This window comes from Gobio gobio, assembly GCF_949357685.1.
Source record: "Gobio gobio genome assembly, chromosome: 18".
In the NCBI taxonomy this organism is placed as follows: Eukaryota; Metazoa; Chordata; class Actinopteri; order Cypriniformes; family Gobionidae; genus Gobio; species Gobio gobio.
This window is the reverse complement of record NC_137111.1, coordinates 21,792,121-21,809,216: the sequence shown is the minus strand read 5'-3', so window position 1 is coordinate 21,809,216 and position 17,096 is coordinate 21,792,121. Positions and strand designations below refer to the sequence as shown.

The window sequence follows — 17,096 nt, the reverse complement described above, 5'->3', positions numbered from 1 at the left end:
GTTTCTAACATAACGGTGAAGCGGCTGGTTCTGCCTGTGTGCTCTGCTATCAAAGCTCATCATGAACGCAAATAGACTGTATTCCTCTAGCTATCTGTTTTGCATTAGGAAAAGACACAAAGTTTGAGTATGTCGCAAAACTGTTCCGTTTATTGAAACTTGTAGAGCTAAAATTCTTGTCTTGTAAGCTGAACTTCACGTGCACTTAGCCAGTCTATCCTCGTCCATCCGAGTTGCCCACCCTAGATTCCCAGAAATCCCAAGGGAGCCATTCTGTCCTTAATGCCACGTTTCGTATTCTTTTGGTAAACTCAGAATGCTTTGTCATTTCATTGTCTGAACTACATCTAAATGTGCTCTGCTGTTCCGATGGTAGATTTCCATTTCCATTCTGGATTATGAGATTGTACCCTTGTTGAAAATAAAAGGCCGTAGATGTTTATGATGCAGCTTCATTTTTTCATGTTTTAATATCTTTTTTAAATGTAGCGTCATCACAAATCACTGACATATGGAATGGGGCTTACCAGTAGGGCGTCCCAATAAAAGATTTCCTTTTTGCCATGGTGGCCGTTATTTTAGCGGCTACTCCAAAATCCGCTGCAAAAAAGGGAGACATTTGTTTATTCAAATTCAGTAACAGACAACCACACACAGCAATTTTAGTGCAACTCTCACCTAATTTGACATCTCCATTGTCTGTGAGCAGAATATTCGCCCCCTATTGCACAATGAGCTTAGAGTTATTAAAAGGCAGGGCAAAATATGTAGTGTGAAACAGGAAGAACACCACATTGATTTTAACGCTGTATTACCTTGATGTCTCTGTGCATCTTTCCTTTGGAGTGCAGATAACCCAGACCCTAAACACATACACACAATTGAATCATCTCATGATGTTTAAAGGATTCATTTAATAAAACAGAGTATCTACAGCATTAAGGCGCATTCACACCAAGAACGATAACTATAAAGAGAACTATATTAGTGTCCACACCAGTTCTGTTTATTCCAAGCTCGCAGTAGTTATTTCATCTGCCACTTTAAATGCTCGGGCTCTTTAAAGCAGGATGGATTCTTATTGGCTTTAAAAAAATGTATGTTCACCAGCTGGGAAAAATCATTCTGAAAGGGATTTCAACGATATCGTTGGTCTGTGCCATTATCAATATAGTTTTGTGTGGACTCTGCTATTCATTTATATTAAGAATTTTTTTAGAACTATATATCTTTTTCATTATCATTATAATTATCATCCTTGGTGTGCACAGGCCTTTAGACCATGTGAGCGTTTGAAGGATCTTACCTGTAACGTCTCTCTGCAGACATATGCGATCTGAAGCTCAGAGAGTGGACCTGTAACTGCACATGTACACAAACACACACATTTTCAGTGGTGTCATACAGGATAAAAATAGAGGGTGTCGATTCAGCATGGAGATTTTTACACACAACCAATTTACCATGATAAATGTCTTGTAAGGATCCTCCACCGCAGTATTCCATACAAATCCACAACTTTTCACGGCTAAAGAGAGACAGAGATATATTTACACAATGTATACATATTTAAACTTAAATGTGATGCATTTAAATAAATATATCACAATATAGGCATCTTAATACAACATAATTTAGGCAACTTTAAATACATCCATTCCATTTATAGAAAAATCTAGTTATCCATTGTTACCAGAGGTAGCTGCCAAAGTAAGCCACAATGTTGTGATGGGTGCATTCCTTCACCATAAAAATCTCCTGCTGAATGATTGAGAAATCATCACCTAAAAAAGAGGGAGAGAGAGAACGTGAATGTTATTAATCAGATCAAGAATCAATAGATGACAGCTGTAGAAATTAAACCATGAAAAGAAAGACAGAGCACTTGGATTAGATATGGAGGCCAGATGGCTGGATGTTCAGTGCTGAAAGTGATTATTATGATGGGAGTGAACTAGTGTGAGTTTTCATACTTTGTGGTTTAGTTACCCATTCAAAAAGAACCTCCTCATCTAGAACTCACTCACTCTTACATCTCTTCACCCTCCTCATCTCTAATTATAAATAAAGCCTGTGAGTGCGATGGGCTTCCCGCTGTCTCTTCCAATAATGCAGATAATTAGCTTAACGTCTTGCTGAATCTGTGTTAAATCCCACTGCCCACACACCACATGAAAACACTCAGGACATCTAAAATCATTAGAGATGGACAGAATCCAGGACTCGGTTTCGGCCGAATATTGGGCTTTTTGATGGGGTTCGGTTTCCTAGGCTTTACGCTGGTCGACGCAATGACGCCGCTGTCGAGTACGGGAAGGTGCCAACTAGGTGGACTGTTCGAATGCAGTCGGCTGTGAGAAAGTGAAAATGGAACTTGTGAACAGAAAACGTGTTGTTTGGCTACTTTCAGTCAAATGAAGGCGATTCAAGTCGAGCTACATGTTCAATTTACAATGCTGATTTGTCCCGTGGTGGCAAGGATCCTTAACAATAGCCGCTGTTAAGACATTTGCATATGAAACATCCGAAAGAATACGAATTGGAATCTAGGAAGGAATGAAGGAATCTACAGACAGCATCCAAAATAGGGCTGAAACGATTAATCGAGTTACTCGATTACAAAAATTCCTCGAGGCAAAAATTCTGCCTCGAAGCCTCGTTAAATTCCTATGACGCGCACGATATGCGCAGGGATATGATTCACACGGACCGTTGTTCATTGTTCAGGAAGCACACCATAGCACGTGATAAATTTTGAATTTAGTTGGCGCGATGGCAGAGAGTAAAGATGTCCATAAACGGCAGAGAATGTCTAAAGTTTGGGATCATTACATTCTTAAAAAAGAAGAGAACAAGTGCAATGGCTACCTGATTTTAATCCCATACTGTATTTGTAGCGATGTCGTGATGCGGTTTGGCTAGATATGATGTTTAGGTTTGATGTTTTTAAGTAGTAAACGTATTCACGTTCAATTGCAAGAGAGTATAGCCTAAAAAACACACACACGCATCCTCGTCTCTCTCACGCGCCAGTCAGACCAATCGTGGCAATTCATCACATATGCTTAAACTTTTATGTAGCCACGCACGCAACAATACATTCAGCATGCATTCACTGTTTACACCGGGACGTGATGTTGTGACGCGATTTTTCGAACGGATGTTTCACCTAAAATGCACGCAATGCAAGCCAATTGCAGCGTTCTATTGAAAATGAATGTATGTATTTCTGCCTACCAAACTGCAATGAAGCAACTGGTCTGACTGGGGCGTCACTCTTCCTCACGCACGGCACGATTGCACGTGCGTGCGCGCACACACACACACACACACACACACACACACACACACACACACACACACACACACACACACACACACACACACACACACACACACACACACACACACACACACACACACACACACACACACACACACACACACACACACACACACACACACACACACACACACACACACACACACACACACACACACACACACACACACACACACACACACACACACACACACACGTTGCTAGATTACCATAGCAAATAGGCTCACCCCAGAAATTATATATTATTTGTTAGTAGCCTAATGGTAAATGCTGCAGGTGTAGAAATCTACACAAAACAGATATTTACTTTGATGTCAGGGCTAGATTACAGCATGAAACCTGTTGTGCATATTAATAAATTAAATAGCTTTTCCTCTTCATTTTCATTATGCATTATTTGTTTTGGTTGTTTAAAAACACAAACAAACATTTTTTATCCGATTAATCGATCGATTAAGTGCTAGATTAATCGATTACAAAAAGAATCGATAGCTGCAGCCCTTATCCAAAAAGCAGCAACTTCAGGTACGGCAAAGGACGGACAGTCATCCTGGCATAATGTTGCCTATTCTTTTTTTCTTCTTCTTTTTTTAACAGTTAAAATAAAATAAAATGAAAAAGACACTGCGCTGGACGTTGTTTACTTCATTAATGTGTTTACTGTGATAATGGACTGAGGATGGGAGTAGGATTCGGTATACGGTTTCGGCAGAATCTTAACCAGTGGATTCGGTATTCGACTGAAAATCTGGATTCGGTGCATCCCTAAAAATCATATTATTATTAACCAAAAAGATAAAAAATGCTGCTACAATGACCCTATTTGAGAGACTACATATACATATATATATATATACTTTTATATATATATATATATACTTTTCGTGCGCAAAAACAAACAAAAATAACGACTTTATTCAACAATTTCTTATACATCCACATGCATTCATCCAAAATCACAAGCCAAATAATTAGATGCATCATAACATGGCCTCTATAAAAGGAGAATGAAGATGCTATCAGCCCAACTCACACACCTCTTCTCTTCTCAACCGGCTTTGTTAAAGTAGCGATTCACACACCTCTTCCCTTAACAACCTGCTTTGTTAAAGTAGCGATTCACACACCTCTTCCCTTAACAACCTGCTTTGTTAAAGCAGTGATTCACACACCTCTATGTTTTAAACAGCTTTCATTCATCGTGTGACTCAATGACCTGGCAGGCATCACCTAAATCACATGATCTGTTTATGACTTAACGGCTTCAGTATAGTGAATACTGCATAGTTTCCTGCAGGTGGCGCTGTTTCCTTTACATAAGCATTTGTCACTGTGATGCTCTCAGAATCTCTTGATCTGTTCACGACAGCTGAAAATCTCATCACTCACAAAACTCACGCAAACATTAGAGACAAAAGAATTCTGTCATATTAGTATTAGAGAGAATACTAATATGACAGGGAAGTTTGTCCATAAAAATATGAAACTGATTTTTTTAATTAGTTTGTTACATTATATAAATGCTTTTTTTGCCTTTCGACATGTTGTATAACCTCAACCCAGTAATGGAAGTGTTAACTGACTGTAGCCACTTCTCTATTCCGCCGCAGACATTTCACTTAGAAACTCGCACATAAACCACCTCTGTTTCACACCGACTCCATGATGAGATACAGAAAGAATCGTAGCTGTTAGAACATTAATGACTGGAAGGAACAACCATTTGGGGCAGTATGCACTTGAGTTTCAACTCCTAATCCACAGGACATCTGCAGCATCACAGTGCATGGTTTTGTGTGACAAACAAGAATCAACACCGCTATGAAGTCAAGCCTACCATCTCTGACCACTTCCTCTCCACTCAAGACAAACAGGCCATGCCCAAGAGTGTGTGAATGTAAGATAGTGTGAGACTGTGCGTGTAAAGGACAGCAGCAGGGCCTGAGGGTTTGTCTGCTGAAAGCTGAATTCAGGCAGCTTCCTCTGAGCTTGTTGCACTTATCACTGAACAAAGCTGTTAGCATTTAGTAGTGTCAATTGTAATAAATAAAGCTACCAATGACTAAACCGGTCCCTTTGGCTACAATCACCCAGCTTCCAGATCTTTTGGATTTTCCACAAACACAGAACTAATTACAATTTGGGGGAGGTGGCACCCTTTGTGAAGATTTTCACTGTAACTTTACATCATGATACAGCCATTCAGATTAAAGTGATGGAAAATGTCCTACAAATATCCAGGCCCGGTTCCAGAATTAAATCACCCAGGGTGCTCTAGTAAAGTGCAGATCTAGGCTAAGTAATGGCTCCACCACAGCAGTGTACAGTGAGAAATGTATGATTATTTATTTACAAGTCATTTAACAATAATTGGAATTTCAAAAATATTTTGCTACAAATTGTCTATTAGTCTGCCTTTACATTGCTTTAATGCGTTACTAGTATTTTAACATGTCATCTTCCTGAGAACCAGAAAAAAAGGTTTTCTGAATTTAGATTTTTTTTCTCTGTCATTATTGTTTGAATCATTAAAAACAAATATATATATTATATATATATATATATACACATATTTATTTATTTATTATTATTATTATATATTTTTTTCTATGTTATATGCTATATCCTCTGGACACCAGAACCCATTTATTGAGAAAATTAAAAAGACATGAATAGACAAACAATGGGATTTTTCTTTTGTCATTCACCACTCAATTTTTATGCTTTAAGCTTTTTTATCCAAACTCGGTATAAAGATGATTCTCAATGTTATGAAAGATACAGAATAATTTGGTATACCATTTTACTTTATGCAATATCTGTGTAAACATGGCCATAAATGCATTCTCATTCAAGGCAATGCATCTATACACTGTATCTACTTTGCGTATTAATGTGTTTTGGGACAATTAATGTAAAACATTACATGTCATGTAAAAAGACGTGTAATAATATTTTCATAAGAATATCCAGACTTAAAACTGTGTTGTCAGAGAAATTCGCTAAATAATGTCCTCTACAGAGGCAAAACCTCTATTCTGGTTCTCAGGAGGATATATCTGTCTCGTGCAGTGGCATTTATATTTAGATGTCACTTCTGAAACTTTGCTGCACGCAATTGGCCGTCGGTCCTCTTAGCAATAATAGTTTTATTAAATGAATGTTAGACTGTAGCCTTGAAAGTGAGCCAAGATCGCTAAGATCACTAAAATGCTGTTGCTTTGTCAGTTCATGGCGATCTCACAAAGTTCCGTTCTAAAAATGAAGTCATCAACAATAAATCTCTTACTTACATCGTGTCTTGATTTTGTTTGTTAATGAGAGGTTTCGCGAGGCTTCATTAACTCAGCACTGAATAAAAACTCTGCCGTTCTGATCGTGTTTGAGAGATCAATAACTATATCATTACTCACTGCTGCAAAAACATGCTGTAAATAGATGCTTTCGACGCTCTCCAGAACTCAAGACACAAACGTGCAAATCTGCCAAATCTGTTTCGCCACCAATACTATTACAGTATCAACTGAGGGTGCTTTTGCTTGCTTAACACCCTCTAGCACCCCCGTAGAGCCTGCAAATATCACAAATGCCCTGAATTCACACAGTAATACAGTTTTTGTGTCTGTTGTGAGACTTCAGTAAAAACGCCCACTGTTGTGATTGGCTGACATCTTTGCATTTGAAATGAGTATCAGATCTTGTAGCGGAGGAGGCGTATTTTAACGAGGTCTACGAGGCACCCAGGCACGAGCTGCTGCCAGAGAGACGGATGGACCTGAGTTCACTTCTCATCAGTTTCTCTCAGCACATCTCAGTTCAGTGAACTGTTGAAGTTACTAGCATATACTTCAGGTTATTAGTTTATTTCTAGTCGGAAGGACTGTCACTAATGTCAGAAAATTAGTAACTTTAGTCAATTATGGATCAGTGCTGACTCGAGACACGAACAATTTAGAACGATTCAGTCCGATTTGGTGAACTGGTTCAACCGGTTCACTAAAAAGAACCGGTTCAAAAGAATAATTCGTTCGCGAACCGGACATCACGGACCAGAGACGGAGCAATTGCTAACAAACAAAGTTATATTGTACAGAGTTGTGAGAGCGCTGTCAGCGCGAGTTTATTGTGTTTGTATCCGAGAGTTCTGAATAAACACGAGTCCCAGTCACGACGAGTCCGTCTTCATCCTTATTCTGCCAACTTTGTAACATGTAATGTACCATTACAGCTGTCAAGATGAACGAGTTACGAATAAGTGTTGATTATAGCATTATTTTTAGATATTTTCCTATCATATAAAAACCGTCAGTGACGCACATTGAGTACACAGCGCAAACAAAGACACAACAGCAGTAATCGAATGTAATGCAGTTTATTATGGTGATGGCTGGCTAGCATAGCCCGGAGACCCCCACGTTTAGGAGGGTTTTCGTGATTTTTTAACTATTTATTTGTATAATACAGCTGCAAATAAGTATTTGAAAACCTGTCTATCAGCTAGAATTCTGACCCTCAAAGACCTGTTAGTCTGCCTTTAAAATGTCCACCTCCACTCCATTTATTATCCTAAATTAGATGCACCTGTTTGAGGTCGTTAGCTGCATAAAGACACCTGTCCACCCCATACAATCAGTAAGAATCCAACTACTAACATGGCCAAGACCAAAGAGCTGTCCAAAGACACTAGAGACAAAATTGTACACCTCCACAAGGCTGGAAAGGGCTACGGGGGAATTGCCAAGCAGCTTGGTGAAATAAGGTCCACTGTTAGAGCAATCATTAGAAAATGGAAGAAGCTAAACATGACTGTCAATCTCCCTCGGACTGGGGCTCCATGCAAGATCTCACCTCGTGGGGTCTCATTGATCCTAAGAAAGGTGAGAAATCAGCCCAGAACTACACGGGAGGAGCTGGTCAATGACCTGAAAAGAGCTGGGACCACCGTTTCCAAGGTTACTGTTGGTAATACACTAAGACGTCATGGTTTGAAATCATGCATGGCACGGAAGGTTCCCCTGCTTAAACCAGCACATGTCCAGGCCCGTCTTAAGTTTGCCAATGACCATTTGGATGATCCAGAGGAGTCATGGGAGAAAGTCATGTGGTCAGATGAGACCAAAATAGAACTTTTTGGTCATAATTCCACTAAACGTGTTTGGAGGAAGAAGAATGATGAGTACCATCCCAAGAACACCATCCCTACTATGAAGCATGGGGGTGGTAGCATCATGCTTTGGGGGTGTTTTTCTGCACATGGGACAGGGCGACTGCACTGTATTAAGGAGAGGATGACCGGGGCCATGTATTGCAAGATTTTGGGGAACAACCTCCTTCCCTCAGTTAGAGCATTGAAAATGGGTCGAGGCTGGGTCTTCCAACATGACAATGACCCGAAGCACACAGCCAGGATAACCAAGGAGTGGCTCTGTAAGAAGCATATCAAGGTTCTGCCGTGGCCTAGCCAGTCTCCAGACCTAAACCCAATAGAGAATCTTTGGAGGGAGCTCAAACTCCGTGTTTCTCAGTGACAGGCCAGAAACCTGACTGATCTAGAGAAGATCTGTGTGGAGGAGTGGGCCAAAATCCCTCCTGCAGTGTGTGCAGACCTGGTGAAAAACTACAGGAAACGTTTGACCTCTGTAATTGCAAACAAAGGCTACTGTACCAAATATTAACATTGATTTTCTCAGGTGTACAAATACTTATTTGCAGCTGTATCATACAAATAAATAGTTAAAAAATCATACATTGTGATTTCTGGATTTTTTTTTTTTAGATTGTCTCTCACAGTGGGCATGCACCTACAATGACAATTTCAGACCCCTCCATGATTTCCAAGTGGGAGGACTTGCAAAATAGCAGGGTGTTCAAATACTTATTTTCCTCCTTGTATATAGGCTAATATAGTGCATATATTTAGTGAAAGAGTTCATTTCTCTAGTGAACTAACAGCTGTGGACACTGAATGACTGGCAGAGGTAAATGTGATGCTATGACATTGTTTACAAGCAGTTATATTGAGATCTTTCCGCAGTTGAAACACTTATTGAGCGATTACACCACATTTGCCCCCCGTACCGAAACGGTTCGGTACGAATACGTGTACCGTTACACCCCTAGTAAAAACAGTAATATTGTGATGTATAATTTAAATGTTTATTACTGTATTTTCAGCAGCTATTACTTCAGTCACATGATACTTCAGAAATCATTCTAATATGCTGGTTCGTCAAAACATGTCTTTTGTTGAAAACTGCTTAATATTTTTGTGGAAATTGAAAAATAATTATTTTTTTAGGGGATTCTTTGATGAATAGAACGTTCAAATAAACAGCACTTATTTGAAATAGAAATTGTGTTTGCAACAATGCAAAGTCTTTACTGTCACTTTTGATCAACTTAATGCATCTTTTCTCAATAAAAAAAAGTGTTGATTTCTTTAATTAAAAAAAAGTGTAACCCAAAACTTTTGAACGGTAATATATCTTCTTATAGTGCATCTTCTTAATTACACTATAATTACAGCATAATATGTGTGGTTTCAATTCCACTAACCCATGTAAAGTTTTTGTGGTTTCCAAACAATTTGTCACCAAATTGTTTTTATAATTGTCTTTTACACCAAAAGCTATCATACTGGGAAATACATATAAGGAAGGATTTAATTCAATTCTAACGTTTGGTGTAACAATGTAAAAAACGATTAAGGCCAGGGCTCCAGACTAACTTTTTTCACTAGGAGCACAGTGGCCCCCAACAGAAAATTTAAGGGGCACAACCAGAAGTTTTAGGGGCGCACACCGTAAATCAACATGCTAACCAAATCTACTAATTTCCACTGTATTAATAATAGGAATCGGTATCGTTAAGGTTTTAATGGTATTACTACTCTTACCCATACTGCTTTTTTTTTTTTTTAAACATAATTAAGAACATAATTAACATGGCTTTATAATCTGAAAAGTAAAATATCTAAAGCAAAAGAAACCGCAAAGTTTGAACAAAAATATAAAACATCTATTTGTAAATGGACCAGTGTGCAGGCATTCGGAAGGTCTTAACATTAATATTACAGTAGAGAACAAACCTATAAAGAAATCTAATAAAGTAATGAAATGTAAAATAACACTGCATAATTTTCACTGTATAAATTGATAGATTAATGCTTATAAAAGCTAAAGTTATTAATTCAAGAGATGTGAATATTTTCTATTTGCCTTTTGTTCGATTCGAATTAATGGCTCAATCGTCAGCAGGTTTATTAGACGCTGCCCCTTTAAGACCGATCGAATGTAGAACTAATTATATCACATTCTCCTATTTCTCCAAACTATTTACGCCCATTTAAGATACAAACTGTTAAAATAACTACTCTCCAATCCGGTCATTTTGACACCGGATATTTGTTATTTATGTGATGTGATGGTTATTTATGCACACGAAGCCTAAAATATAAAGTGCAAGTCGGCAGCACACACACATAAGCCACCCTGAAGTTGGAAACAGCGTCTTTTGCGCGGATTATTGTGCATTTAATAGCTCTTTATTATCAAACACATCCCGCAGTTTAGCAACAGTAGAGACTGCAGTTTACAACAATCACTGATTCTGACGTTTAGTTTAGGTTTAGGGAGAAATGACAGCGCAGCTGTGAAAGGAAGGATGTCGCGCTCGACGAACATGGCTATAGGAATAGTTTTACCTCATACCATCTTTTTATAATTCTTGGAAAATGGAAGCCAAAATCGAAAATAAAATTAGATTAATATCACAGCACATAAAGTAAGCAGACTAAACTGTTGTGTAGTTCTCTTGGCCATCGTCACTCATTAAAGCTGACTGTGGTGTTGTGTTCGCTGTAGCTCCACGTGAGAGAGCTCGCTTTCTCTCTTCTGGATTGCGAATAGCAAAAATGCATCACGGACAAATGGTTTAATATTATCTCATATAGAAACGGCTGGCAAAGATAGAATTTTCCAGACATAACGTCTATCAATTATAATTAGTAAGTGTATTTTCTTAATTTCTCCAGTACCGACAGCAGGCAAATTTACTGGTCACACATGTGCGACTGGATGTAAAATTCAGTCGCACACTCTCATTTTAGTCGCAAAATGCGACCATTTAGTCGCACTCTGGAGCCCTGAAGGCACAAACTTAAAACTAGAAAAACTTGAGTGAAAAAGCCACACTTATCTTGAAACATTCATACTCAACAATAATGTCACTGATCAGTAGGTTTGGGTACCGAACTCGGTACTTTTAAGGGCACCGACCGAATTACGTCGGTACTACCGAGTACCGATTCACATTAAATCAATCGGTACCAAATGTCGGTACCTGAGAACGCATATTGTGAGACTAGTGTCAGTGAATATTAAACCGCAAAAAGACTATTTAAATACGAATCATGCGTGTCTCTGTGCGAATGAATGCGTAGACGCGTGGTTTACAGTCTATGGGTTTACCTCACACTCACTCAGAATCGCATGTGACGGTCACTTCATGAGCATTTTAGCATTTCATTTGAGAAAAACGACCGTCATATCATAAACACACAGAAACTCAAATTCATGACAACCTGTCAAAATAAAAGTTCGGCTAATTTGGCAAATAAATTACTGTTGTACAGTAGAATTTAGATACGTCTCAATGTAATAATAATAAATCATCAAAACTTAATTTTTTTAGTTTTTTTAAATAATTTTTTTAAATAAATATTTTAATAAAAATTAAAAAATAAATGTTTTCATTTTAACCATATAAAACTCAGTTGTGCAGCACTTGACAAAAAAAGTCAATTAAATGAATGTCTTATGTCTTCATTTGATTACCAGAAAATACATAACACATCATTTGTGGGAAATCTTTTCATAGAAATTAAATTAAAAAGAAAAAAATAATAATATGGTTGTTTTTATTAATTAAATTAAGTACCTAGTAGCCTACTATTTACTAGTAAATATTACAGTAATCAAACATCACAGACAATGGCAGAAAGCGACCAGGGCAGCTCTGGCATAATGTCAATAACACTTTTATAAATGACTTACAGGTTCTTTACAGTCATTTATGTAAACATCCCAAAAGTACCGAAAAAAGGTACCGTTGGGTACCGGTACCGAATTTCAGGTACCGATACCGGTTAAAATGTGAACGGTACCCAACCCTACTGATCAGATCTCCTTAAATCATCTGCCAACAAATTGTTATCTGGTATTAGAAATTTGTATCAACTATCCAATATGTTAGAACTTGTGTAAAACAGATCAGCAAGAATCCACAAGAATAGCCCCAAAAACCAAACCAAACACAATCTAAATCTACGGCAGAATAATTAGCCAGCTGTTTGTGATAAAATTAGAAATGAAAGGATCATCAAATGGATCCCAAATTAAAAATACACCATAAGGGAAAACATTATTTCATCTTATTCACAATTATTCATGCTCTAAAAATTGTATAGTTGGAATTCATATTTAACATTTCCACAAACCAAACAATGACAAAAACCACCACTCTCAAGTTCCCAGACATCCACAGTAAAAAAAAAAAAAAAAAGATCTCTTGACAGACATCCCACTGGTTAGAAATGGTTGCTACGATCTGATTGGATCATTTCGATGGGGTGGGCTGTAAACAAGCCAATGACCAAATAAAGAAAACTGTCCTTTACATCAACAAGTGTCTTAGCTCAATCAAAGTAGTTTTTTGTTCTTTCCTGCAGCAGTTAACAGTGTGGCTACTGCAACAAAAGTTATTAATACAGTGTCAGTTTTTCAGTTCTCCATGAGATGCATTTGAAGTCACCCACAACTCTACACAATCACACACCGATTCACACAGAAACTGCAGCTGATGGGCTTCTTTTAAATGCAACTAACATACAAAAACAAGTCCGTTTCTAAAAAGGCAACTCACACCTGCAAATGCACACACAAAACTCACACCTGCTTTCCAGGTGGATCAGATTCAGACTCTCCCCTTTTTTGTATGCAGATTGTCCAGATGTTCCTCTGGCGCCACCACATCTCAACAACTTCAGGTGTTTGATTTCACATGACACTGCATCACTAACAGAGTTCAACTCAAGGAATCTGATTAGAGCCCTGCATGGGGCTCAAAATCTAGGCCCTAGCCCGAGACGCTGAGGCCCTAGCCCAGCCCGTGTCCAAGAGCTTATCAAAATTCTGTTGTTGTTTTTTTTAACCCTCCCTATTACACATTGTTGCAGCCATTAAAATAGTTTTGCTTTTAATGTCAAAGTAGCTATATTTCGTTTCTTTATTAAGTTAATTTAGAAAAGCATGTTTGAAGCATTTTTTTGTTTGTTAAATTAAAGTTTTAGTTTTTTAAAGTGACGACCAACAGTGAGTTAACCATTTAGCCTCTCAAATCAACACTTGACTTGTCTTGCTTATAATAAATTCTATAGATATATGTTAGTTTAAACGTTTAGCCTACTATCACCACCACCACCACAGTAAAAAAGCATTTTTGACAAGCTGAGGCAGGCTGATGCTGCTAGCAAACAAAACGGAATTCATCCGATTTCAGAATTCATCAGAAAGCATTGAAGGACACTTGTGAAACAATAACTTCATTCTCTATCCACCTTATTTTGCAATGCACTTGTGCTTTCTGGTAACCGATGTTGATTTCAAATCACCAAAACAAACACGCCACTATTTTGATAGCTCCGCCCCACACATACGCAACCCAGGCAACGACTATGGTGGAATCTGCTGTACCCAGGGCCGGCTCTAGCTCTTTGGTTGCCCTAGGCGAGATTGAGTTTTTTTTTTAGTTATTTTTTGTTGACATATATATATCAACATAATCATGAAGGTCTCTAGAATCATCTAAACAAAACACATCTTACAACAGATCTATAGTTTTTGTCAAACATAATAAATTTGATTATGAATAAAGATTGATCTGTTGAAAGCAGTTATTTTGAGTTAGATGCTAAATGTTCTCCTCTTATACATATTTGACATTGAAGGGCTGCATACAACATATTTGCCCACTATAGTTGCCACAGATTCAAATACGATTTTCAAGAAAAAATACAAAAACCTGGGGAAAATAAATGCAGAACATGCCATTCAGAAAAAATTGGGCACAAATGGGTTAAGTATTTATAAAAACTATATAAACAAAAATGCTCCTATTGTTACTCCAAGACTTAAAAAGCTAATTATGACTTAAATGATACACTCTAATAAATTGCACATACAAAAATGCTACAAAGAAAGTTGGAGGATATTTAACAAATTATGACTCAAACTATGGATGAACAAACAAAAATGCTTTTATAGTCACTCCAACACTTAATCAAGAAAGTTAAGACTTGAAGGATCAACTGCAATAAATTGGTCATACACAAATGCTAGAAAGAATGTTCAAGGATATTTACCAAATATTAACTCCATAAACTGTGCAAAAACTCTCTTAAGCACCTGTAAAGACACTTAAGCAAATTATGACCCATAAACTGGATTAACTTTACCCTCTACAAACAAAAGTGCTATTATGGATACACTGTACTTACCACTACAAAATTAAAATATATAAGTTCTTGTAGCTCTATGCCTATCTTAAATAATAAAAGATGAACAGTTGTTTCTGGCATTTCTATTCACCTTCAAAATTGACGCAGCATTAAAATTTGTCTCGTCTGGATTTCCTTATTGTCAGTGAAATGCGTAGAAATATGTAGATAACTAGCTAGCTAGTGATAGCTTAGTGACAGCAATAAAACGTCCAATGCCGTCCAATATTAGTTGATAATATCGATAATACGAAGTAAATTTATTTCGTTTGACACCTTTATGGCTGAGATGAGAAGACTTACCTCTATACTGGGCTTTCTTTTGATCGTCTGCCTTTCTCTTTTTCCGTCCCTGTGCACTCGAGGGTTTAGACGCTTCATTTTTGAAGAACGCGCCAGTGCTGAGCACTAGCCTGACATAACGCCTGTGCTAGACAATATTCACTTTCAATTCAATCTAATAATCAGGTTAAGTAATTAAACGTGCGGCTGAGGGGGCGCCCAAGGATGATCATGTTTAATAAACAGTATGTTTTATTTCGCTTGTTTTAATTCTATGCTTAATGGGAAGTAAGTTTAAGGGCGCCACTAGAGGGCGCCTGGCTGCGCCCCCAACACATTTGTCGCCCTAGGCAACCGCCTAGCTCGCCTATAGCAAACGCCGGCCCTGGCTGTACCAGCCGTCCGAGGGTATGATGTTTTTGACTGAATCCGAAATCGCCCCCTAAACCCTCAATCACTATTCCCTACTTTAGTCCACTAATACAGTTCACTTGAAGGAGTGAATGAAAACAAGTGAGCTAATTCGGACAGCCGCTGTGTGTACATCGGCTGTACACTCGTTATTGCGGTGCAATGTCGGACACCACTACAAATGGCTGTCCCCTCAAATAGTGCCACATTTAAGGGTATAGGGGGCGATTTCGAATTCAGCCATCAATAAGTGAAAGCAATGTGTGTTAATATGGTATTCCAGGTGGAACGTTCAGTGACAAAGTCATCCCTTCCATCCCAAAAACACAAACACAGTTCTCATGAACAACTCGATAGCACGAGCATGACAGTCCAACTAATGAACATATTACGAAAAGAGGAACCAAAGGAAACAAACTTATATTAGGAGTATATGATCTTACTTTTCGGACATACTTTGGGAGCTGATGCTTGAAACAGATAGTGAGGAGGTTTAGACGCTCAAGGCTTATGCGGTGTGGAACGTGGAATCGTTGAAGTGAACGATAATACGATCGCAAATGGACAAGCAAGCACACATGACACACGAGCATATTCAAGCAAAAGCCAGCATATATCAGTTCTGTGAAACAATCAATGTTACTTGCCTATCGAGAAGAAATAAAGCAACCTCTCCCTTCGCACTTTGAGTTCTCTCCAGTGCTGGAAAGCTGATACTTCTTGCCTGATCGTAAGCCTTCTTTTGTTTCACAGACATCTTCCGCATTTGATGTTTATCTGCCATCTCTCTTTCTGTCGTTGCCCGGCTAATGTCCGTCCTGTGTCGTATCTTTTGAATAATGACATTCACGGAGCGATCTCTTCTCCCCGTCATTAGTAGATACGCCCCTTACTGCTGACTGTTATTTAGTGTTAAATTAGGCCTTTTGTAGTTGGGTCAGGTGGCTTAGGTTTTACTGTGAATTTAAGTAAATTGTATTTTGTATTTATTTATATTTATATATTTAAGTATACTTTACACTTTTAATAAATTGTTCAATTTAAATAAAAATAAATAAAACAATTTCAATAAAAAGCCATTCATTAATGTCATCCACCGTTGTTTAGTGGCTCTTTTTTTTAAAGTATCAGTTCAGGCACCGGTACCGTAAAAAACCCAAACGATACCCAACCCTACCTTTAACTGCTATAAGAAGATAACTAGAATAAAAACAACAAAGTGCAGTAAATGGGCAAATCATCAGTGTGTTTATGATCATGATAATAAAATCAAATAATATAAGAAATGCCAGTTTTTGCAATTTCAAGCAGCATAACAGGCTGTTTTTGAACAGCTAAAATAACCGGAAGCCTCAGACGTTAAAGAAATGGCCACGTCTTCTCTTACTTTCAAAATAAGGTGGATAAAGGCCTGTCAATCCCCAACCAATTAAACAGTGGGAAAAAAATATTGAACTGTTAGTTGTAGGGCTGGGTATTGTTAGGAATTTGACAATTCGATTCGAT

At 38.0% G+C, this 17,096-nt stretch overlaps 1 protein-coding gene across 5 annotated transcripts in view; it reads right to left on the bottom strand.

Moving 5' to 3' along the window:
* map4k5 (mitogen-activated protein kinase kinase kinase kinase 5) overlaps positions 1–17,096 on the bottom strand; it is a 50,391-nt gene that overhangs the window by 18,543 nt on the left and 14,752 nt on the right. For all 5 annotated transcript variants that reach the window (XM_079843460.1, XM_079843462.1, XM_079843464.1 and 2 more), the window contains exons 4-9: positions 1,694–1,784; positions 1,464–1,528; positions 1,307–1,362; positions 816–863; positions 679–721; positions 528–600 (exon numbers count right to left, since the gene is read on the bottom strand). In XM_079843460.1, coding sequence (XP_079699586.1) covers positions 528–600; positions 679–721; positions 816–863; positions 1,307–1,362; positions 1,464–1,528; positions 1,694–1,784 — 376 coding nt within the window. The remainder of the gene's footprint in view (positions 1–527; positions 601–678; positions 722–815; positions 864–1,306; positions 1,363–1,463; positions 1,529–1,693; positions 1,785–17,096) is intronic.